This window comes from Peromyscus eremicus, chromosome 23 (assembly GCF_949786415.1).
Source record: "Peromyscus eremicus chromosome 23, PerEre_H2_v1, whole genome shotgun sequence".
Lineage (NCBI taxonomy): Eukaryota > Metazoa > Chordata > Mammalia > Rodentia > Cricetidae > Peromyscus > Peromyscus eremicus.
Genome location: NC_081438.1, coordinates 31,163,774 through 31,188,621, shown reverse-complemented (window position 1 = coordinate 31,188,621; position 24,848 = coordinate 31,163,774). Strand labels below are relative to the sequence as shown.

At 52.5% G+C, this 24,848-nt stretch overlaps 1 protein-coding gene across 1 annotated transcript in view; it reads right to left on the bottom strand.

The window, feature by feature from the left end:
* The window catches only part of Mad1l1 (mitotic arrest deficient 1 like 1), a 322,122-nt gene that overhangs the window by 73,255 nt on the left and 224,019 nt on the right, over nucleotides 1–24,848 (bottom strand). The window contains exons 15-16 of the mRNA XM_059249350.1: nucleotides 20,989–21,079; nucleotides 2,825–3,032 (exon numbers count right to left, since the gene is read on the bottom strand). Coding sequence (XP_059105333.1) covers nucleotides 2,825–3,032; nucleotides 20,989–21,079 — 299 coding nt within the window. The remainder of the gene's footprint in view (nucleotides 1–2,824; nucleotides 3,033–20,988; nucleotides 21,080–24,848) is intronic.

Genomic DNA, 24,848 nt, shown 5'->3' with positions numbered 1-24,848 from the left:
TCAAGTTTTGTTTCGTTTTGAAATTTTTTAAAATATGGTCCTCCCATGTCTCTGTTCCTGCCACACAGCCCATATACAGTAATGATACTTTGCTGTTCTACATGGGAAAGGGGGGGGCACTGCATCGGGGATGTACCTGCTCAGGCAGCATCATTCCATAGACCCGCAACACTAGTTCAGAGGCTCGGAGCAAACAGCTGACATCTCCCCACAACAGGACACCTGAGACAAAGCCCCCACAGCTCCTTTCTCATTTAAGCTACTCGCCCTTGCACCCCTAGTTACTTCTGAACAGGTTGAGGCCTGGGAGGTGCAGCCCTCCCCAAGAGAACAGGGATCGTGAGTAGCCTGGATCAAGCAATGCTGCCAAGATGGCTTCAGTTCTTAGAGCACTGGGGCATCCCTGACCCTCCTTTGCCACCCTAGCTGACCTAGGTTCCAGAGTCAGGGCCACTGGTGTGGGGAATACATGAATCAAGGCTGGAACAGTAGCGGCCCTGAAGTCACATGGTCCAAGCAGAGTGTAGCTCACGGTGTCTCTGGCCCAAGTGTCAAGTTCCAAGTGCTAAGCGTCAACCCCAGTCAGACTTCATGGCGCATGCTTTTAATCCCAGTACTCAGTTGGCTAAAACAGGAGAATGGAGAGTTCGAGGCCAACTTGAGCTACAGAGGAAGAATCTGAGTTAATCTACGTCCCACCCCAAAGCCCCAAACTAGGCCCTGGAGAGTCCCCTCATTTCTAGGGCAGAAAGGCTGAGGGTAAAGGAGAACACCACATAAGCCAGCTCTCTTTCTCTCCTCCCCAGAGACACATCTGGGATCCGCTGTGCCCAGTCAAGCAGTGATAAATTTGATCACCTCCAATGTGTCACTCTGACAAGATGAGATTGTTTTAATTTTAATGCATGCCTAATTAAACTGCATTAACCAGCTCGCTGGCAGGGGCCACAGACAGCAGGGGGCCACACACGGAGCATCGGGAGGCTCCCTGGGTCAGCCTTCTTCAGGAGGAGCCAGAAAACCCCTGAACTGTCTCCCTAAACAGCCCAGCTGGACTCTGGGCCACTGGGAGCCAATGACAGGCAGGTGCATCTGTTGTGGAGTCTCCTCCATCTGGCTGCCAATGCTGACGTGGAAAGTCCAGTAGTGTAACGCCTAGAGCCCGTAAGCTCAGGGTTACTAGGGCTGGTTTCTGCTCTACAAGAGAGCGAGTGGTCTGAGACCCAAGAGGACTAGGCTGGAGACCGGGTTGCTAACACTTTGACATGTCTGCAGGCTCTGGTGTGCAGAACAGCAGACACCCAGGACTTAAGAAGGTCAACATTGAGTTCCTTCACTCTGGAAACCTAACATGGGAGAAGGGTGGAGGTGATGGAGCGGGCAGTGAGGATACACACCACACACACACACACACACACACACCCCTGTGACACTGCTCATGGGAAGAGCAACAGCGTAAGCCAACATGGTCTTCTAAGCTCCTGAGAGGCACAGGGTCCTGACCCATAACATCTGCCATTCACGGCTGACCCCTACAGCGACACAGGGACCACAAGACTCACAAAGGACATTGACACAATGGAGGCCTGTCAAATCAGAGCAGCTAAGGCAGGCAGGGGTCCCTACGCCAGGCAACAGTGACAAGCCATATGGAGGACCTACTCTACGCCAGGCTCTCTGTGTGGAGCCCAAGGTACTGGTTGCTTCTCAGAGCCCCTCAGACCGACAGAGACATAAGGGAGGCGGCATTAACCATCCCCGCTCAGACTTTGGGTCCTCAGGGCACCAGCCCCTCCCCCCCATGCCTGCCTTTAACCACTCCAGGCCCTAGGTCCTGTGCTGTCTTTAGGAGCCCTCCGTGAAGGCCCAGGGCAGATGCAGCAGGCAGAAGGGAGACAGAACAGGAATGCAGGAGTGAAGAGACCAGAAGGATCCGCCTCTGCCACTCCACACTGATCCATGCTGCAGGAAGGCCTCTGATGACGGTTCCACCCTCCCTGGCTCAAGGACTCTTACTGGAAATGCCAAGTGTCTCCTCGGCAGGACAGATGACAGACACACAGAAGGAAACAGGAGTGCTTCACAGGATGAAAAGCGGTCGGGAACCACAAGCAAGACTCAAACCCCAAGACAACAGAGGCCTACAGCACAGCAAGGGGGCCCGAAATGCCCCTAAGGGCAAGGTGACAGGAGTGGTCTCAGGACAGGCAGGGCTGCTGCAGGACCTGCTCCAGCAAACCTTTGTCCCAGTTCCCTCCCCACCCAGAACAGTGCACCCCCCCCCCCACTTGGACACACAAGTTTGCATAGCTGCAGAACAAAGTGGCTGGGGCAGGTTCTCACGGCTGCCATGCTTACTTACCACGGCTCAGTGACTGATGTCAGTGGCCACTACGATGCGTCAGGGGTGACAGGTACATGTTCTGATGGTTGTTATCCTGATTTACAGACTGGAGAGGATGGTCAGAGGCATGGGCTGTGTTAGCCTTGCTCTTCCCTGGAATCTTGGGCCTGGCTGCAAAGGGCCCAGGGCTCTGTGACATGTGCTTAGGCCAGTGAACGATGGCCCTGTTTTCTTGGAGGATTGGATTTACTCATGATTAATGGGCCACATATAAACTGATAAATGGTATTAATTTGTTTTGGGGGGTCTGAGAAGATCTTAGCTGCTTGCAAACTTGGATGACTAACCCTGTTTGTGAAGCCTGCACGGAAGTACCTCTCAGCTGGCTGCAAGGGCCAGTGGGCTCTGTCCATCCACTCAGCCCGGATGCCCTATGTGTATACCTCTCTGGAGACCAGAGGGCTGGGTGAGGGGACCTACCTGCCACCTCCTTGGATGAGGGCAAGCTGGAGGCAGCCTCCAGATCAGCAGGGATGGGGCCCCCTCTCTCCAGAGCATGCACGAGTCCCCGTAGCCGCTCACACTCCCCCTGCAACCGGTCATGGTCCTCACGCTGGCGCTGCCTGGCCATGCTGGCCGGGTTCAGGCTCATGTGGAGCACTTTGGTTCGACTCTGATTGTAGTCACCCTAGGGGAGCGAACACAGCACAGGGTCACTGGGTGTGGACGAGGAGTTCAATAACAGAGCATGAGCAAGGGGGATCCTGGAAGCCCAGGAGCCTTTGGTGAAACACAAGGTGTGATGTGGCCGCTGCTGTGACAACCACCTCGGCACCCTTGTACAGTGTGTGCAGGTGAGTCCCTTACCAATCTGGGTTCTGAGCTCTTAGAGTACAGAGGCCACTCGGCCGGACAAGTGACTGAACTGGCAGAGATTAGAAGCAAAGCGGTCTTCTTCTGCTAGAACCATCACAGGTGCTCCAGCACACCAATCCCTGCTCAGGCCATCCAAATACCAAATTCAATGCCAAGAACCAGAAGGAGTGAGAGGCACAGGCATGGAACACAGCTACACAGTAGGCTGAGAAAGGAGAATTCCAAGTATTAGGCCAGTTAAGACCACAGAGTGAGTACAAGGGTAGCTTGGGCTACTTGGTGAGAGCCTGTCTCAAAGGAAAAAGATTCAGTAGTACAACACTTAGGAAGAACCCAACAGTGAGTTGTTGGGGGCATGGCTCAATGGTAGAGCACCTGCCTAGAATCCCCCAGTGAGAAGCTGGGGGTGTGGCTCAGTGGTAGAGCACCTGCCTAGAATCCCCCAGTGAGAAGCTGGGGGTGTGGCTCAGTGGTAGGGCACCTGCCTAGAATCCCCCAGTGAGGGGCTGGAGCGTGGTTCAGTGGTAGAGCACCTGCCTAGCATGTATAACCTGGTTCTATTCATAGTCACCTCCTGCCCCCTGAATCCTGATGCAAAAGGCTGAGTGACCAGGCTCACAATGCCCATCCTGCAGCCCTGTGAGGCCTGTCATCTATCCCTCTTTGCAAGAAGTCTGTGAGAGGGAGGCCCAGAATTGAACAAACAAGAGAAGAGCACCTTTGTTCTCTAGAATGGCTTTAGATTTAGAGAAACTGTGACTGCAGGAAGGAGAGTTCCCAGAGACCTCACTCTGGTGCCCACAGCTAACAGTGCCCATGAGTGGCACCACCTGTCATTGCTCCCCCAGCCAGGGACAACCCCAGGAGAGCAATGCGGCTGAGTCTAGTAGCTGTCCCAACATGTTCCAAAAGCAGTGACTGAGGCTGAGGGGCCCTGGAGAGAGGGTGGGCAGGCTGCCTCCATGATCTCGACCTCTCACTACACACAGACGCCAACTCTAGGGAAGGCAATCAAGATACAAAAGGCAAGATTAAGTGTTTTATATTCATTTATGAGAGCTTTGCCTATCTGTCTGTCTGTATGTGTACTACAGGAGCACCTGGTACTCACGGGGTCAGGAGAGGGCGTTGGAGCCTCTGGAACTGGAGGGACGACAGTTGGAAACCACCATATGGGTGCTCTTCAGCCATCTCTCCAGCCCCCAAAGACAGGGACGGAAAGTGAGTGCGAGGGAAGATGGCCGTCCTGACGGCACACCGAGGATGCACTGACATGGCAGAAATGAACGGAAGCTGCTGCAGCAGCAGCATTCAGGAAGCTGCGGCAGGGGAATTCTGAGTTTGAGAATCATGAGTTCATCTGGGATACACAGTGAGACCATGCTTCAAAAAGGCAAAGGAAAAACAGGACTGTGGGTGGGGCACATTATGCTTGAAAGTACCCTGGGCCCCTGCAGAGGCCCAAATTACTCAGGGTCAGAGACTCAGAGCTTGCTTTACCCAGCAGGGTTGCATAAGGGGATGATTTGACCACGGGCATGTTTAGCAACTGTTTGGAAGGGTCTGCACTTGGCTGTACCTAGCAAGGAGGAGGTCTTTTGCCTAGACTCTTGGCATTGTTTTGTTTGTTTGTTTTTTGTTTTGTTTTGTTTTTTTTTTTTTTTGAGACAGGGTTTCTCTGTGTAGCTTTACACTTTTCCTAGAACTCACTCTGTAGCCCAGGCTGGCCTCAAACTCAGAGATCCACCTGCCTCTGCCTTACGAGTGCTGGGATTAAAGGCATGCGCCACCACCACCTGGCTTGGCATTGTTATAAAAAGTCCTTTTGAATGAAGTTCTGGGCCGGTGGGTATTGGCCCAGGTCCTCCCGAAGCTATCCTGTGTTTCTGTCTTTCTTCTTGTCGGCTAGGCCTATCATTCTATCTATCATTTCTTTCTTTTTTTTTTTTTTTTTTAGATTTTATTTATTTATTATGTATACAGTGTTCTGCCTGCATGTATGCCTGCAGGCCAGATGAGGGCACCAGATCTCATTACAGATGGTTGTGAGCCACCATGTGGTTGCTGGGAATTGAACTCAGGACCTCTGGAAGAACAGTCAGTGCTCTTAACCTCTGAGCCATCTCTCCAGCCCCCTATCTATCATTTCTTATCCCTCTCTCCTCAAGAGTGCCCTGGAAAAAGTGGGGGAAGGTCCCCCACAGGCCCCGGGGAAGAGATGAACATCAGGGTGGAGCTGCTCTCGAAAGTTCATCCCCCTGGTCAGCTCACACCTAGACATCATTCACAACTCAAAAGTCATCAAGAAAATGTCAGCCACTGAAATGGCAAAAATGCATTAACAGGCGCTTCACAGGCAGAACCCAAAGGGCCAATGGGCACAGGACGGTATGTACATGAGCCATCAGGAAAGCCTACACTAGAGCCACTGCAGGTCACATGCCTAGCGTGAAGCAGGCATCCCATGCAGAAGGGCACTGAGCGGACAGGGCTGTGGGGACTGACTGTACGTGAAGGAACCCACACACCTCCTGAACTGTGGAGGGTAGGAGGCTGTCTGTTGCCTCCACTGAGCCCAAGACAGACATCTGTGTGGTCTGAGGGGACTCAGGAAGTCACACAAGGAGTCAGTTGTCTTCCCTCACCAACCTCTCTCCAGAAGCCCCTGCTTTCAGACATCTAACAGGGCTGCCAAAGGGCGTGGGGTGGAGGCGTGGAAGTCCCTTCTGGGGCTGGGTGGCAGAGAACTGGTATGTGATGAGCCCTACACTGCTGGGCCTGGGGTCCAATCCTCAGGGCCCAGGTGCCAGTGGCTGCTCAGTAAGGGACACTGATCTCCACATCCACATATACCACCATCCAGAGGTTAGAAGATGGTAGGATCTAAGGCTGTCTCAGTGTGGTCCTGCGCATGGCTTCAGCTGGTCTTGTGACATCTATGAGGTCGTCTTAATGTTGTGCTAGAAGCCTAATAGAGAAGGGTTTCCCGGCTTCTCTGGCCTCAGTTTCCCCTCCCATGATGCCTGCTGAGGAAGCAAGGAAAACAGCCCACCCATTCAGACCACTAGACACATGGGATAGACACTAGGAGACTCACTTTAGTGATGCAGCCTGTGCTCCATAAGCCTGGGCATCCCATGAGCTAAGTTGCCATAGGCCACTGCCCCTCTATATCACCAAAGGGCAGTATGGTCTATGCCTGGGGTACCTCACCCAGGTACCCAGATATGCTTCTGGGGGCAGCAGGGGCAGGGTGGGAAGGAAGGAGGGAGGGCAGAAGAAGAACAGCAAGATCTTTCACACAAGCAAACTGCCAGCCTTCAGTCTCCTAGGATGGGGGTGTCTGTGTTCAGTGGGGGTGAGGAGGGGGGAGCTGGGGAGCAGAAAGTGCCCAGAGCCACCCGCAGAGAGCAGTGGGGCTTGCGCACTTGGTTTCCCAGGCCACATCCTGAGTACACTCACCAGAGGGAGGGGAAGGAGGAGCCTACCAGCCAGAACTGGGGAGAGGGAGGGAGGGAGGGAGGGAGGGAGGGAGGGAGGGAGGAAGCGGGGGGGGGGGGGAGCAGGACTGGCAGACTCTTCAGAGCTTCCCTAAGAACCTTGTAAAGCCCTGGGGATGAAGAGGCTCCTGGAAGGCTGATTCCCCGGCTTTCAGGGTTGAAAGGACTGTTACTCGTGCGATTTCAACAGTCTGTTATTCCGTGCAATTTCACCAGTCGGGGAGATAACCAAGCATGCGAAATCCATCACCCACACCCGCTGTGACAGCCCTGGGGCTGGACAAGTACTCGGCTTTCCTTCCCAGGCCAAGCACTAGGAGCTGGGCAGGGAATCAGAGCCTAGCCTGACACTGCCTGTGGAGCCAGCCAGCTTCAGAGCTGCCCGCCTGTCCAGTGCCCACTGGGTAGCCCAGTGAGAAAGCAGCCACAGACTACAGGCATGGGAACTGGCAGGGAGGAGCAGCACGTGTGCCAAGGAAACCACGCTCACCCAAACAGAGATTTTCATGTGGCCTAAGATGGTCTTGATTTTTCCTTTTAAAGACTTTAAAAACCATAACTCAAACCTTAGTTTGTATGCTACACAGGCTGACAGGCTGGGGCTGGGGGAGCTCAAGCTGAGGGGAGGACTACCTGGGGCCTGGAACAGCTCCCATAGCCCCATACTGGGCATACAACACAGAAGACACCACACACCTCTGGGAAGAGTCAGGTGTGCTGGTGCATACTTTTATCGCAGCACTCAGGAGGCAGAGGCAGGGGGATCTCTAGGAGTTTGAAGCCAACCTGATCTACATAGTAAGTTCCATGAGAGTCAGCGCTACATTGTGTGTGTGTGTGTGTGTGTGTGTGTGTGTGTGTGTGTGTGTGTGTGTGTGTGAGAGAGAGAGAGAGAGAGAGAGAGAGAGAGAGAGAGAGAGAGAGAGAGAGAGAGAGAGATATCTCCTGGGTCTGTCCAGCCTGAGACCCTTCCTGCCATGGAGAGCCAGAACAAGCCACTACCTCACACTGTGGAGCATGAAGCCTGCAGTGATGCCTCAGTGCCTACTCAAAACAAGTACCCACTATGAACTGACAAGCGACAAGTGACAGCCCATCACCACCCCTGCCGTCCCCTCTCCACAGCACCTGCACCTTCTGACACACTGCATCATCTTAACACCTGTTTTATTAGCTGTCCCCTAGCAGAGGTCAGCTCCGTGAGGACAGGTCTGCCTTGTTCCTCCCCGTGCCTCTGGTACTGATGTGTCTGGTATGGCAGAGTCTACTGAATGAATGCTTAACAAATGGAACATTTCTCGGGCCAGAATGCATTTCACAGGCTTAGAAATCAGATCACCAACTGAAGCAGAAAGGGCCAAGAGGTCCAGAGAAACGACCCCGCCTCCCTTCAGTGACAATGCAACATCTCTGCTCCTGAGTAGACGTGGGGCCACTGCTGCAGGCAGAAGCAACCCCAATTTCAGAACTCTCTTCCCTACACGACCACCTGGAGACACAAGGGTTGCAGGTGAAGCAGCAGCCATCTGTAGACATCACAGAAATGGATGAGGCAGGGGCAGGGGCATCAGCTGGGTCTGCAGTCATGTGCACTCTCACTTGGCACCCAGCACCCACCTAGGCTTCTGTGCCCGTCATGTGGCAGGGCTAAGGGGAAGGGGTTTCAGATCTTGGTCTGAGAAGGGAAGTGAAGCGGCATAGGTGGAGGGTCACAAGGTGCAGGAGGGAAGCTGTGTGAGTCATCATTCATGTTAGGGTTGGCGTAGCCTCAAGACTACTGAGAGAGATGAGTGCTGCTACTGTCACCAGACACACCATGCACCTAGCCGCAGGGAGGGGCCAGCTAAGAGCTACCTAACAAAGACAGGAGGCTGGGTAAACCCTGAGGGGCTGTCACAGGCCGGAGAACCAGGTCGGTGTCATCTAAAATGTGCCAATCCACCTGCCCAGAGGGTATCACCAAACATGCCTGCTTCTGTGCCTGGGCATGTCTGAGCACTTGAGGGGCCAGGCAGCCATGTGCCCTCTACCTATGGCCAACACACAGAGACCACTCGGGAAGAGAAGAAGTACCCACAGCACCAGATCCTGTCTTGGAACTGGTTTGGCTCTGCTCCCTCCCCAGGGACAGCTGCTGCCTGTTGCAGACCCCGGGGCATCAGCACCAATGTGAAGAAGCACCATCCAGGGGGCCGGTGAGGCATGCGAGACGGGCAGATGGGAGCGAGTGAGGCACTTCGCTGAGTCTGCCGCAGGCTGACAGCTTTGAGGAAGAAAGGGGAGAATGGCTGTAATCTGCTGCTAAAATTTGTTGCCTTGTTTGATTCGCAGCTGAGGAAACTGTGGAGACACTGACAAGAATCTCAAAAGGAAAATTCTGGAACCTTCCTTTGATACCACGATGCAATCACTGACTACACAAAAACATCCTGCTTGCCGAGCGAGTGAGCTGACGTTTTTCTGCTAATGACCGTGGACACCCAGGAGCTGACAGAGGGTGAGGCGAGAAGGTGGCAACACCAGGGACACTCTGTGGCCCCTGGCCAGGTCCATGGCTAGTGGTCACTGGGAGGTCTGTGCAGAGGGTCCTCCAGGGTGTGGTGTGGACTTCCTGAAGGGCAAGTGGCTCTTCTCACTACCTGTCCACTCTGTGACCTTCTATTTGTTGTTCAAGTCCATGTAAGCTCAAGTGACCAGCCACTGCTCTCCACCCAGAGAGCCTTCAGCAGCCACATGGCTGGGTGGGCCAGGGTCTGGTGGATTCTGTTCATATAGTATGCTCTTCCCCTAATGTATGGCTGGCCTTCCACAGGACCTCTTAGCCACCAGGGCCTCAGTTTCCCTCTGTGTGGGGGAACATGGTGATTTGCTCTTTTTTGTATGTGGTATACATAGGTGTGTGCAAGCGTGCTACATACAGTTGGATGTGTAGGCCCATGCCACATGGAAGCTAGGGCTGGACACAGCAGCGGTGGGGCTCCTTTACTGCTCTTAGTCTTATTTCCTTGAAACAGTATCTTTTGTTGAATGAAAGCTCACACCATTTTAGCCAGTTAGTAAGTTATTGGGCTCCACTTGTCTCCACCCTCCAATGCTGAGGTTACAGGCATATGCTATGCCTGGCATTTTATATGGGTGCTGGGGATTTGAACTTGGGTCCTACCCACTGAACTATTTCCACTAGTACTAGTGGTCTTTAAGAACCTTTCTTCAGCTGGGTAGTGGTGGTGCACACCTTTAGTCCCGGCACTCGGGGGGTGGGGGGCAGAGGCAGGCAGAGCTCTGTGAGTTCGAGGCCAGCCTGTTCTACAGAGTGAGTTCCAACTGCTCTTGTAGAGGACCCACATTTGATTCCCAATACTCACATCAGATTGCTCACAACTACCTGTAACTCCAGTTGCAGGGGATCCAACATGGGCACCTATAAGTATCTATATGGGGTATATAAGTTCATGGCAGGTGCACGCACATGCGCGCGCGCGCACACACACACACACACACACACACACACACACACACGAGAGAGAGAGAGAGAGAGAGAGAGAGAGAGAGAGAGAGAGACAGAGACAGAGACAGAGGGAGAGAGAGGGAGAGAGAGAGAAAACTTTCTAGCCAGCGAGATGGCTTAGTAGGTAATGGCGAAAGGTACTTGTCACTAATGCTGACAACGTGAGTCCTACCCTGGGACCCATATGATAGAAGTAGAGAAGTGATGCCCACAGGTTGTCTTACACACATGTGCTATGGTATATGCATATTCATATAAACAGATACATAAAAATAAATAAATAATAAATAAAAACATGATGAAATTGTAAAAATAGAGCCCAAAGGAAAGCACCCCCTAGCCCCTGACCCTACAATGGAACCAGATCTCCTATGTCCCCATGGGAGGACAGCTGCCCCTGGCCTCACTCCTCTGGGTCCAGCTGCCCTAGGGAAGGTCCAGGCAGCAAGTTGAGAGCCAAGGCCGCCTGCCACTGGGTGCCTGACTCGCATACCAAGAGACCCTGCTGGAAAGAGGCAGCAACGCGAGGAGAATTAAAAAGCACAGTTAAATAACCGCCGATCCTCATGCATATTTATAAGTCACTCGACTCAAAACTAAATCAATACCTCTCCCAGCTGAGCTCCGCAGCTCCACAGCAAGAGCGAGGCTTCGGGTGGACTGCTGGGTTTGGGAGCAGGGGGCAGAGCTGGGTCGAGGAAGAAGCAGAGGCCACAAGTACCAAGTACGGACCACAGGGCCCCCAGGTGGTCACTGTGTGGTCTCCCTTGCCCCACCCAGCCTGCGACCTGCCCTCAGCAGCTCCAGGAACAGGAAGGACTAAGGGAATGCTTGGGCCAGCCTAGGTCAGGGCTGATTTATGACACCCTCGGGTACCTGGCTCCTGGTAACTAAGGTAGATCAGAAAACAGGACAGAATGTGTTGACACAGCACAGACCCCTAGGCTTGAGGATATAGCCCTAGAGAACTACAGGTAAGCCTTGCTTAGCCAAGGCAGGGCTGGTGGCTTCCATGCTAGCAACTCCATCCCCTTACAAGGGACAGCCTAGAGAGCCACCCACCCCAGACCTCAGCCTCCTCTGTGTATCACCCTTGGACACTGGGCTGTGTGAGCTTGCTCAACAACATGAGGGAACTTGGGGGGTGGCCTTGTACAGCTGGGACAGGAAGTCCTTGGGGCAGGTTCTCCCAGGCCCATGTCGGACTGCCCAGGGCTGCACTTCCGGTCTCCAGCACCAGCCTTGGGCAACATCGATTCATCAATGCCTAAGTGGGCAGCTCTGAGGGGCAGGGGGTGTCTCTGACTTTCTCATGAACAGACCCAGTGGCCGGGTCAGGCACTCAGACAGAGCTCAGGAAGGAGGGAAGGCTAGTGGCCACTTCAGGATGCCTAGGGTCAGCTCTCTTCAGCTGCTCTGCTTAGGCCTCATGGCAGGGCCAGACCTGTCCCAGTAGACAGTGATCCCACAGTCCCAAACATACACATGTTCTAAGACAAGTCCTGCTCCTCCATAGGCGTCAGGTTGTTCTTATGCTGGGGTATCACTGAGTGGCTCCAAGCCCTTAGGAAGGACAAGAGGGCGGGCAGATGTGAGCATGTTCTTTGCAACAGCTTTCTAGGGAAGCCAAAAGCCAAGGGGTCAACCAAACCAATGCTTTTCAAGCCCATCCCTGTACCCAAAGCAGCCCCTAAGGTCTGTCTGCCTGTCCACCTGTCCATCCTCATCCCTAAAGCTAAAATGCTAATTGTAACTAATCAGCATTAGTTAACTAACTGTAACTAATTAGACATGTAATCACCTGTCTGCCTGCCCCTGGCCCATGTTGGACACGCCCAGGTGGCTACCTCTCAGTGGTCCTCAAAGTCACTGATCATACACACTATCTATGAACCCAAGGTTTCCACAAGACACCCCTAAGAACTAAAGGATGCCTACCAAACTGAGGCAGCTACCAGGAACTACCAGGTGCAAACCCAGGCCCTTGCAAGGCCACCAGCCCTTGTCCATCCAGTGGCATCACAAGTGGTGTCAGCAGTAAATACAAGGAGCATGCAGAGTCTCATCAGAACACTTATGGCCACAGGTCTGGGACTTGTGTCCCAAAGCCCTTGGTCACCTGGGGTACCTGTGGGTCATCAGCTCCCTCTTTCATCCTTACTCTCAGTAAGAAGCTGTGTCTGATCCAGTTTGCTTCAGATAGGCTCAGAACCCAAAAGAACCCCAGAGCTGGCAAAGTCAAATTAAGGCCCTGGGACCATGGAGAGAGTGACCACTTGGGGATACGGAGTGCTGTGTGCTTGCCACAGAACACGACCAGTCGCCACAGGGCAGGACAGTCAGAGGCCTTGGAACTATGGGGGCTACACACAAGCTCAGGGATAGCTAGCAACAGCAGAAGCCGGAGAGTTGTCAGGAGTGGTCCCCCAGCTCCCCTCTCCTCTCGGCATCTGGCTTGCAAGGCCAACACATTCAACAAATCAAACAGGGAAATGGGATAGAGGCAGGTCGAGGAAGGCTGAGGCTCAGTAGCTGATTACAGGCAATGCTTAGGGTTAAGCAGTCAACACGAGGGACCCAGATGAGCTCAACTTTGGGTCTAGCTCCACCAGCTATAAGCTGGGAGAGTCCTCAGGATCCCAGTCTCAGCCTTATGACACAAAGATGGCAATCACCTCACTGACAGTGACAAAGATAGTCAGTCACCTGGGCTTCTAAAACTGCACAATCTGGACACAGGCATGAAATACAGACTGTTCTTGGAGGAGGGGAAGGGTCCAGCTTGTGTCTATTGGGCATTGCTTAGGCTGTCATTCCCAGTGTCCCCAGGCTGGGCCAGCCAGAAGAAACTCTGGAAAGCATGGAGCCTTGGTTACCATGTGCTCCTCTCTGCACAGTAACTGGCTGCTGCTCCGCCCCCATGCTCGGTTCTTGGGAAGGGCTGGCAGGAAGCTGCAGGGGCATGGGCCAGCAGTAGCAGGATCAATTATGAGATGATGGTCAAGGGTCAATGAGGGATGAGCAGGAGTCTGAGTGTGGGGCCTGAGAGCTACCATCCCTAGCATATTGATGTGCATGCCAGGGGCTTCCATCCCTGTTCCTGGGTCTCTGTCAGACAAAGCTGATATATTCTCTCTCTCTCTCTCTCTCTCTCTCTCTCTCTCTCTCTCTCTCTCTCTCTCTCTCTCTCTCTCTTTTAAAGGCAGTCTCCTGCTGCCCAGCCGTCCTTGACATCACTATGTAAGCCAGGAAGATGACCCTGAACTTCTCATCCTCCTGCCTCCACAACTCGAGTGCTGGGGTTACAAGTGCTCAGCACCGTGTCCAGTGTATGTGGTGCTGGGGTGCAAAGGTAGGCTTCACACATGCTAAGTGAGCACGAGCTGAGCCATATCACTAGCCCCTAAGATCCATGCCTCAGTGTACAGCCCAGTCTGTTAAGCACACCCGTGTTGTACAACCACGACTGCCCTGCCATCCACCCAGAAATGCCTAGTTTTCCCCAACTGAAACTGGCATTAAATACTAACTCCCTGCCCCCACTCCAGCCTGGTTCTCACTTCCCTTCTTTACATCTGTAGGAACCTGGTAGTCAAGGGATTCAGACAGCATGGATGTTTTACAGACAGGCTTATTTTTCTTAGTGAATATCTTCAGGGTGTATTCACACTACAGCAGCAACCAGGATTTCAGTCTGGGTTAAATAAGGTTCATGATAGAGAAGAACCAGGTCTCATTTATCTACTTCTCTGCCCATGGACACGAGTGGCCCATGTGAGCCCAGTGTGTGAGCGTCCCTCCCAGTATGCCTCTGATCCTTTTGGACTTGACAGGTCATGGTTAGACCAAGGTGCTCTTTGATTGTTTTGGTTTCCCTAAAACAGGGTTCTTTATATGCCTACGCTGGCCTTGAACTTCTTATCCTCCTGCTTCAGCTTCCTGACTGCTGAGACCAAAGGCTTGGGCCAACACATCTAGCTCCAAAGGGGGGTCGTTCAATGGCCACGGCATCCACAGCAAGCACCATGAAGCCCCTCAAGACATTTCCCCTAGGAACCAGAGTCTTATCCCTGTCAGCACCATACTCTATGACAAGAGAGTGCTTCAGGTGGACAGGTGACCCTAAGGCTGTCACCATGAGCAGGGCCAGCCACCTGGACCAACCTAGCCTATCTGTTTGGGCACAGATGGTGAAAGGGATGCTAAGCAGTGCCAACTATACCACACCCTGCACAGCACTGCTCTTGCATGTATCGGCCTGTCCTTGGCAGCTGCTCCATTCATTCACCTCTCCATGTTGGTCCCAGTATGCCATTAAGACAATACACAGTGTGTGAGAGAACGTCAGTTCACCTAAAAATATGAGTCACAAGGAACAGTGATTTGTCTAAGTGCATGCCTTCTATAGTACTGGGAGCTGGGGTGTGGCTCAGTGAGAAAGCACTTGACTAGAATCCCCTAGTGAAGGGATGGGGGTGTGGCACAGAAGTGGAGCTAGAATCCCCCAGTGAGGAGATGGGGGTGTGGCTCAGCAGTAGTTTCCGTATCACGCACATGGCCTTGGGTTCCATCTCCGGCATAGCCAAAAGAAAATGGACACTGGGTTCCTAACTTCCTCATCTAAATCCGTCATGAGGACCCCAAGGAGATAAAGGTGCCTTGCCATCTTAGAGTGAGATCAACAAAACCTTAGATGCATCAAGAGAGGAAGATAATCATCAAGCAGCCTGCTTTCTGGGTCATGTGTGGTGCTGAGCAGGCTGCAGGTAAAGTTGCCAATGGGCATAAGCTAGAAAGGCACAAAACTGCTGCAAGAAGGGACCATCGGGCACATGTGAGCCTGTCAGATAACCTGTCTCCTGACCAGACTGCTTATTTCGAGCCAGGCTGTCAGCCAGTAGCTGGGGGTCCAAGGGTCCAAGCTAGGGTAGTGGAGTGTGAGGACCCTGGATGCATGGGAAGGCAGAAGGTTCCAGCAAGTTCAGTGCTCCAAGGAGGAGAACCAGCTGGTGCCTGAGGGCCTGTAGGCCCAAGGGACTAAGCTCTGCAAGAGGTGACATTAAGAGGAGGAGGAGGGGCTTAGTATGAAGGGTGCATCAGTCGCTCATAGACAATCAAAAGAAATCAGCGCCTATGGAAATTCACCACACTAATGCCCATCAGCAAGCTGGCTGTTTTTAGTCTCCAGCGTTAATAAACATGAGCAGCCTGCACTCACCTCTGTGGGTCTGCGTTCTCTGTCCTTTCACTGAGCATCTTACTTTACATAGACATTCAGCAAGGCAGGCCTTGGAGGCCATGCCAGGAGAGACACTGAGCTCATCTCTGTTCAAGACCAGCTCCCAGCCTTGGCACAAGGAAGAGTCAGGAAGGACATATTCTTGTCTCATGCAAGATACTAAGGCATGGTAGGGTGTGAGGTACAGGCATGGTATACCAGCTACATGGGGGCTGAGACTAGAAGATCCAAAGTCAAGGCCTGCCTGGACTACAGAGTGGGTCTTCAGGCCAACCTGGGTAACGTAGTGAGACCCTGTCTCACAATAAAAAAGAAAAAAAAGGCTGGGCATGTAGCTCAATGTACTGTGCCTGCCTTGAATCCTCCAGTGAGGGGCTGGGGTGTGACTCTATGCACTTACCTAGCATACCCAAGGCCCCTGGGTACAATCTGAACACTGCAAAGAAAAAAATAAAGGAAAGAAAAAAAGGGGAAAAAACAGTGAAAGTAGGAAAGGTCCACAGGAAGCTGCCACACAGAAGCAGTGATCATACATGAACAGTGTTCACAGCAAGGCATAAGACAAGATCTGTTTCAGAGGGATACAAGGAGTTCCCCACCTAAGAGACAAGAGCAGGCCTGTAGCCAGTGCTACGTCTCTAAGTTCACCCTATTCTCACAATTCTAGTCAAGATTCCCAGTCTGCAGAAGAGGTATAGCCACTGGCCACAGGGAGCTGCACAAAAGTCCTGGGCAGGGGTCGGGGTCAAACACTGCAACATCGGAGTCTCTGTGGATACCTGGAGGGGAGGGTGCTGGCCATGGCTAGCCTGAGCAGGATGGGAGTGCTAGCCATGGCTGGGCTAGGCAGGGCAAATGGGTTCCGGACAGTGGCAAGAGGGGAATCTGACTTGGACTCTGCAGCCTGGGCAACACTGCATGGCAGTCTAGAGGTGCAGTGCCCCATGGGCCTCAAAGACACTCCAGGTCCTTAGGAAAGAACAGGCTGATGTGGACTGGCAGGCGGAGATTGTCTGAGATGCTCCTAGAGGAGACCCAGGTCTCTGCCCTGATGTCTGAATGCTGCTCTATGCCACTTCTTGCTCTATGGCCTTCCATGGCCTTTGCGTAGGGAGCATGGACACCACTTCCTCAGTGTTACTCGGCACTCAGGCTGCGGCTGGGAGCCAAGAGAGATTGGTGCTGGCACAGTCTGGAAATCATGAATCCAGACAAGGCTGGTTCCTCCACAGAGTATCTAAGGGCCTTGCCTGACATGGGTGTCTCACAGTACGTGACACCCTGACACTGCAGAAGTGTGTGCAGCGAGCCACCAAGAAGCCAGAGGCCTGGGTCAGCAGCCAGGGATCAATCCTGGAAGGATGGAGGTGAGGTGGGAGGGGTGAGGGCTTGGGAAGGTGCTGTCCTTGACTTGGGCCAGGGGCTCTGGATGCGTGCTACTGACAGGAGCCAGTGAGGCAGCAGCAAGGCAGAGGGTCACACATTCGGCAGATCTCAGACTGCTGCAGGGGAAGGTGGATATGAGGCAGGTGTGGGCACAGGAAGAGGTGAGGTTGGGCACCCTAACCGCACTGCTGCCTGTGACGCAGACAGGAGCAGGGACGTCTGCAGGCGCAGAAAGCTTTCCGCTCCCAGGAAACCCAGCAATTTTCTGCCCACTCCATTTCCAAAAAAGATATACTGATTTTAAATGTCACTGGGCAGCCGTCTGGGCTGTTCTGAGAGGCGCTTTAGGAGGACTATAAGGTGGCACGGACACCAGCCCAGCCCCCCCTCGGCTCCCCGACTGTGGGAGGAATGTGCCAGGTTGAGCTGGAAGGATGGTCAGCTCAGAGGCCTGGCTCTGGGGTCCACTGGCACAGCCTCATGGTAGAGGGAGGAGCTCAGCTCCATGATGAGGCGATACTGTGGGACGGCGGGGGCCGGGGCGTCAGATTCCAGAGATGAATTCGCTTAATTACATGCATGCTCGAGTGCTTAGAGGAAGTGTACAGATGTCTGCAATTTAGTTTCAAATGCATCAAAAGAATAAAATGGACTGATGGATGGCGGAGGGATGGGTAGGGATGTCATACAGCCACAAGTGTGCCGTTCCTGGCAGGATGTAGGTGGTGGGTAAGTGGGCATTCACTGTAAAATTCTTTCAACTTCTTTAACTTGAAAATGCTCACAGAAAAAACGCTAGGGAAATCGTCAAGGACCAGGTTCCACAGAGGCCTGTCCTTACTGCCTATGATGGAGGACCCAGGAGGCATGACCAAGTGCCAGGGCTGGGGAGCAATGAGTGTTCCATATGGAAGGAACCTCACTTGTCATCCGCCCTGCGGGGAGGCCAGGGCCCAGGCAGTTCTTGTGGACAGGCTCCTCTGTGCCTCAGGGTGGTCAGAGACCCTGCGAGGCCTCTCCTTGGTGACCCCACACAATATCCTGACCTAGCACACATGAGGAGGCCCTGGTGGGGATGTTGTGAGGAGCTTGGGCCTCAGTGATAAAGCAGTCCCTGCTTTTTGGGGATACACAAGGAGCCTAGGGGATAGAGACTTTGGATCTTGTATCTGCCTCTGTGCCAGCCTCAGTTTCCCCATTTCTAAGTGAGGCCTCCTTGCAGATTTTCCCCCTTTCCACACAGGTCTGAAACTTAAAAGCCTACTCGCTCAGCCTCCTCGGTGCTGAGCCCACAGGTCTGCACCACTGGGTCTAGCCTCCCTGAAGTTTGACAGGGCCGTCTGTGAGGCCTAAGTTTGCTATCCGCCCAGCCAGCTGGTGAGAGATCTCATTTGACAAGTAGACCCTAGCACCCCTTTACCACCCCCCAGCTGCACTAGCAATCCGTGCAGGTCACCCTGGTCAATGCACAAACAGCCAGTGACTCAGGAGACCCAGGAAGGATGGCGTCAACTTGGCCAGTGCGCATGTAGCCACTGTGATGACCCGTCCACTGAGCCCCAAGCACGCCCACACACCCAGCTCTAAGTGGTCACTGGAGTTTTGCTTCCTCGCCAACCAGCTGTGAACTAATTACAAAAACTTCTAACTAGTTGAGCTCCCTCTCCGAGCATATGTTCCCAATTAAGATGAACCGCAGCTGATTTTAATCAATCTTCCTTGAAGCGCCAACTTGAAGAAGCCACTCTTCTGGAGGGAAGGAGTGAGGAGGAGAGCGAGAGAGCAGGGGCCGCCTGCATACTGAACACACGGGGAAGGCTTGAGGAAGCAGCTGAAGGCTGGCCAAGCACTTCGAGGTTCCAGGCCTAAGAAGCCCCGTTAGAGCAGCATAGAGGAGCCTGGGTCTCCTATCATCAAGAGCTATGGCCAGGCCACCAGGAGAAGCCCCAGGATGCATGTTTCTTCCCTGGTGCCCAAGGGGCCCAGGTTCAGGACCAACATATAATGGGAACAAGGTCTTTGGCCTTGATGAGAAAGTGACAGAGTACTTGCTGAGCATCTAACAAGGGCTTGTTGCTGGTGTGTGTGTGTGTGTGTGTGTGTGTGTGTGTGTGTGTGTGTGTGTTGGGGGGGGGCTCCTCTTCCCACATGTCCCGGTCACCTTCTGACTCAGGAAACTCCTCCTGGGCCACTCCCGAGCCAAACCAAGGACCAGTGTGGTATGTCACAGCCTCCATCCCCATGTGTTCAGAAGGACCTGCTACCACCCTGCCATCCACTGTTGCATACAGGCTGCTCAGACAAGCTTTCCTGCCCACACTGAAAGGAGAACAGATGAGAAACCCACTTTGATGTTCAGGCTGGATGGGAACTGTCCCTTACCATAGGTGACTAATGCCACCTTGTAGGACCAGTTCAGCCCTAGGTGGAAAAACCTTCCCTGCCCAGATATGACACCCACTGGGATACACAGAGCAGACCCTGTCTGAAGGAGTCAGCATGGGGCCCTTGAGCTGAGGCCAGTGGCCTGGGAAGGAGACTTAATTATCCAAGACACAGACAACTGCCAGGCTGGCCCACCCACAAGCTGGTCTGATGAGGGTGTGGGGGACATAGAGGGGACAGATAGGCTGGTGTGCAGAGGAGAATGTGAAGCTCAGCCTAACTCCCAGGATCAAAAAGCTTGAGTAAATGGATTTGTCTTTACTAATAAAACAGATGACACTTGCCTGGAAAGAACTTCAGTGTGAGTGGCATAGGATGGGGATGTCGAGCCAGCTTTCTGGCCATCACCTGGTCTTCCTGATACATGCCCATCTGTGAAGTCCAGCTGAGACCCTGTACTGCTAGAAGGAGAAGATGGTTTTGGACGCAGCAGGAGTCGGGGTGTCCTGCTATAACCTCTTGCTCTGAGAGCGGAAGCAAGGCTGGAGGACAGCGAGCGACCCTGGCCCAAGAGCAAGTGTGGAAAGCCCACACAGGAGAGTCAGGCCCCACAGGACAGTCTAAGTAACCCCTTCCCCCGTGTCTGGCTCTGGAAAGCCCCCTTCCTGGAGTATAAGCACATTCTACAGAGGTGGTGGTAGCTGTGGGGTGTCTAGAAATTTCTACCACTGTGAGGGCTGAAGCCACAGCTGCCTATCTGCCACCTCAGACCTCTGTGACAACTGGGTACATCAGCCCTGGGTTCCTGGCTATGATATCATGACACGGACATCGCTCTTCAGGGCCCAGGACTCAGCCTGCTATACTGCTCTCCGCCACGCTGTGGGTATGGTTCATGTATGCACTTGGTACCTGCCTACTTGCACTGTTGAACACAGAAGCACAGAGCAGGTGTGGGCATGGTCCAATAGCACCTGACCCCAGCAAGGGTCTGATCTCCAGATCTGACCAGTGTCAGGACACACACTTGTGGCCATTCCACTCTTGTCTCACCCACATGGGCCACAGAACACTTCCTCTGGTTGTGCTGTCCCTGAAGTCCCAGCTAGCTGCACTGAAAGCCATTTATCACCCCATCCTGACACAATTCTGCAGCCAGGTAGCCTTGATTCACCCTCCAGCAGCCCTCGGCCCAGGACAGTGGCCCAATTAGAAGGGAACAGGATGACAGGTCCTAGGGCTGGGCATGAGTACAGCCAAGGTTCAGAACACCTCACTTCATCAAAGTTGTCACCTCTCCCATCACCAAGATTGGTAATGGGGACACAATTTGATTGCCTCTAATAGGTGCCAAGGTAAAAATCAATGGCCTGTCTAGAAGCCGGGCAATCTCTAACCTGTGGGCTTCTTGCCATGAGCAGTGTGATCAGGAGGAAGAAAACTAAAAAGAAAAGAAACAGTCCGGTGCAGACAGCAGTGAAGGTCATGGCCACAGGAAAATGGGAGTGATGGGAGACAGCACCAGAGAGAACAGAAGCTGGGGTCAGTGCTGAGAAGCAGAGAGACCAAGGGCATGAGGAGGGCCCTGGACAATGATCCTGATGGGTGGCACAGGTCCATGCAGGACCCAGGAGGAGCTCTCAGCCAGGTAAGGGCGGATGTGCAGGAGGAAGTCCAGGGTTTCATTCATGGGAGCTGGAGTGAGTAGAGACTGAGCAGGGCACATCTCTCTGGCCATCCCATTACCCACCTGTAGGGTAAGCCTCTCCATCTGCATCTCCAGTGCCTGCTTTTCCTGCTCCAGGCGACTCCTCTCACCCTCCAGCTCTTCCACCTTCAACCTGCAGGGAGATCATGACATAATCAGGTGCCGCTACAGTCGACTCAGATGGAAGGTCATGGCCATGGTGCTGATTCCAAGGGTGCAGGGTGGGGAGCAGGGGGTAGCACTTGTTCAGGCACAAGAGCTCAAGCCAGTGGGTCTTGGCTGACCCTGCAGCTTGGCTAGAAGCAGGTAAGAAATCGCAGGCCTCTTGGTCCACCCTGGAGGGTGACCACAGGCTGGAGAGGAAACTGAGATATGGAAAAATGACTTCAGGAGTCTTCAGAATGATAAAAAGGCAAGAGTCCTAATGTGGCAGGGAGGGGAATGGGGACATGGGGGTTGTAGACAAGCCATCAACCCCTAGATCCAGCTGAATACACAACACACCAACCATGCCACCCAATAACGATGGAGCAAGTTCTGAAATCTGTATCATCCAGGGGCCTGAAAAGGAAACAAACTGTCCATAGACCACTTAAGAACTGTAGCAGACAACCAAAGCAAGCCAAGGGCAAAGCTCTGGCCACCTGGAAATGTAACAACACACTAAATGCACTGTTCAAAGAAAGTTGAGGAAATCAGAAACTATGTTGAACTAGACCCAGTATATCTAAGAAAGCCAAGCTCGAAGAAAAATGTGTAAGATCCAGTGTTCTTATGAAAAAGAAGTATCTCAAGTCAATAACCAAGGCTTCTACCTCAAGAATAAAGGATGAGCATGATGGGTACACACCTGTGATCCAGCCTTCAGGAAATGGAGGGGGGGGGGCAGGAATTCAAGGCCAGTTTTATGAGATAGATCTCACTGTGTAGCCCTGGCTGGCCTGGAATAGTACACAGAACACGCCAGAACAGACCTAATGCATGGCCACAGAACAAGTTTTAGTAAGTTAAGATATTCATTTAATAGAATGCATGCCATAAATGAAGATCGAGACCAATGGCAGAGGGAAAGCTAAAAAAACCTTAAGTAGGAGGCAATTCAACAATATGCTTTTGTTGGGGAGCTGGCTCTGGGGCTAAGTGCTTGCTTTGAAAGCTTGAGTTCTAGTCCTCAGCACCTACATGAAAAGCTGGGCATGGTGATCACACTTGTAATCCCAGTGTTGGGGAGGCAGGGACTAGAGCAGTGGTTCTCAACCTGTGGGTCATGACCCCTTTCATAGGTGTCACTTAAGACCATCAGAAAACACAGATCCTTACATTATGATTCATAATAGTAGCAAAATTACAGTTATGAAGTAGCAATGAAAATAATTTTAAGGTTGGGGGTCACCACAGCATGAGGAACCATGTTAAAGGTTGAAAACCACTAGATTAGAGGATCTCTGGGGCTCGGCAGCAAGCCTGCCTAACCAAACTGGTGAGCTCCAGTGAGAGATGCTGCCTCAAAGGGCAGGTGTTAGGCTCTGTGAGGATGGACACCTGAGGCTGGCCTGTCTCACCCGCACCCTCCCCCCCCACCTATAAAAACAAAATTTTAAGAAACTCCTATCTGAAGCAACTCCTGGGTCAGAAAAGAACTCACAGAGAGATTAGGAAACTCCAGAGACAAACACCAAGAAAGGACTGAGGTTTCCAAACACAAGGAAGATGTCACATTAAAGTCTCACAGTGGGGCCCCCCTTCCACACACACACACAAAAACCCTAAAACACACACACACACACACACACACACACACACACACACACACACACACACAAACAAACAAACAAAAAACAAACCAACCAGAAAACGGAGAGCAGCCTGAGCTGGAAGCTGGCAGCGGGTAAAGACAATGAGGATTAGGTTGTGTGAAAGCACAGAGAAAAAGCCCAGCACCAGAAGCCCATGGTTTGAAAAGGGCCCCAGCAACAAGCCTTCACGTGGCAAGCAAAACCAACCAGGGAGAAGAGCTCACTATGAAATGGGAGGATTCCAGAGGACAGACGCACTGACTTCACAGGATAAAGGTTGCAAAGCGATGCTAGGGACAAAGGGACACATATGACGCCGGCAGACCCCCACTGATGCCACTTTCCAAGATGACCCTGAGAAGCAGATAAACCTTCACTTAACATAGGGGTCAAATCAGAGGTCAAGGCCTCCCAACCAAGAGGGCCAGGCCAGTGAACACAGTAAATGCTCAAGGGATTACACACTCTTCCCCAACTCTGCAGAGAAAGGGAGGAGAAGGAGGCCCTTCTTCACTCTCTGAGACCAGCAGCAGGCAGACACCGAATGAAGGCAGATTCCTCCAGAAGACCTAGGCCAAGCAGGGCCTGGTGGGGTAGGCCTGCCAACCTAGCTATGTGGAGACTGAGGCAGCAGGATCAAGGGTTCAAGGCTTTCCTGGGCCACAGGTAAGTTCAAGGACTAGTCTCAAAATGTAAAACGCAGTCACAGAAAGAGGGCGGAGAAGGTAGATGGGGCAGAGTGCTTGCCTAACGTGTGAGGTCCTGGGTTTAAACCGTAAAACCTAAAATTAAAATGAAATTTTAAAAATATGAAATAAAAACTGAAATTATTTTTTAAAAGAAACAAATAGAACTGAGACCAGTAAACCTGGGGGACAGATGTGGAAACACCTAACCTACTATAAGCTGTTCACTGGAAGCTTTCCACGCTGTGGCAAGGGGGTTTGAAAACAACACAGGAACACAAGGCATCTCAACACCTAAAAACATGCTATGTGACCCTTCAATGAGCAAGGGCAGGAAGCCCCTCCTCCATGCTGCTGAGACAGGAAATCCCTCCATCACGGGGGGAGGGGGGGGGGCAGCAGCAGCCTCAACAGGACATGGCGGTCTTGGGGCGGGGGTGGGGGAACGGGGAGAAGGACAGCTGCATGATTTCCTCAGCACGAGGCCTGTGAGGTGGCTCAGTGGGTTAAGGACTTGCCATCAAGCCTGACGACCTGAGTTCCAGCACATGGTGGAAGGAGAGAACATATTCCCAAAAGTTATCCTCCGACCTCCACATGTCACCAAGGCATTCCCACACACACACACTCTATCAATGTAATAAAGTAATCTCTTTTAACTGGGACAATGCCTGCTCTAACCAAACTGACAAAGCAATTAGACAAGACAATGAAATAAAAGCTTCTAAGCTGTAAAGGCAGTAAACGGCTCTATTCACAGATGCCCTGTTGATGGTCTGTTGATACACAGACCCAGCAAAGCAGCACTGTAAAAATCAACATGTGAGAACTCTGTTGCACACTCCATCTGTCATAGCATCTGAGAAAACAAAACATTTGAAAATAAATTTACACAGAGTGGGATGATCCCCTAAGTTCTCTAAGACCTGCAGAGCACTGTCCATCCCGTCCCCCGTACTCCCCCCCCCCGCAAAAAAGAATGAAAACCCCTGTGGATATAGACACTTGGGGCTGGAGAGATGGCTCAGCAGTTACAAACACTGGCTGCTCTTACAGAGGAACCAAGTTCAGTTACCAATACCCACACAGGTTGGCTGACAACTGTCTGTACCTGTAGTTCCAGGGGATCCAGTGCCCTCTTCTTGACTCCACAGGTACCTGCACTCACGTGCACATACTCATGCAAATACACACATATACACGTAACTTACAAAATGAGAAAATGTAATCTTTATAAACACGAAGACACGTATGTTCAGAGACAGGTGAGATTAATGGGGCAAAACACAGAAAGGAACAGCCAGCTGGGAAGATGCATCTCCTGCCTCCAGACTCACAGCCATGGAGGGTGGAATGTTCCTTGAATGAGATGCCCCAAGAGTGCTGTGCTGAGTGCAGGGGGCCAGTGCTAAGAGATGAC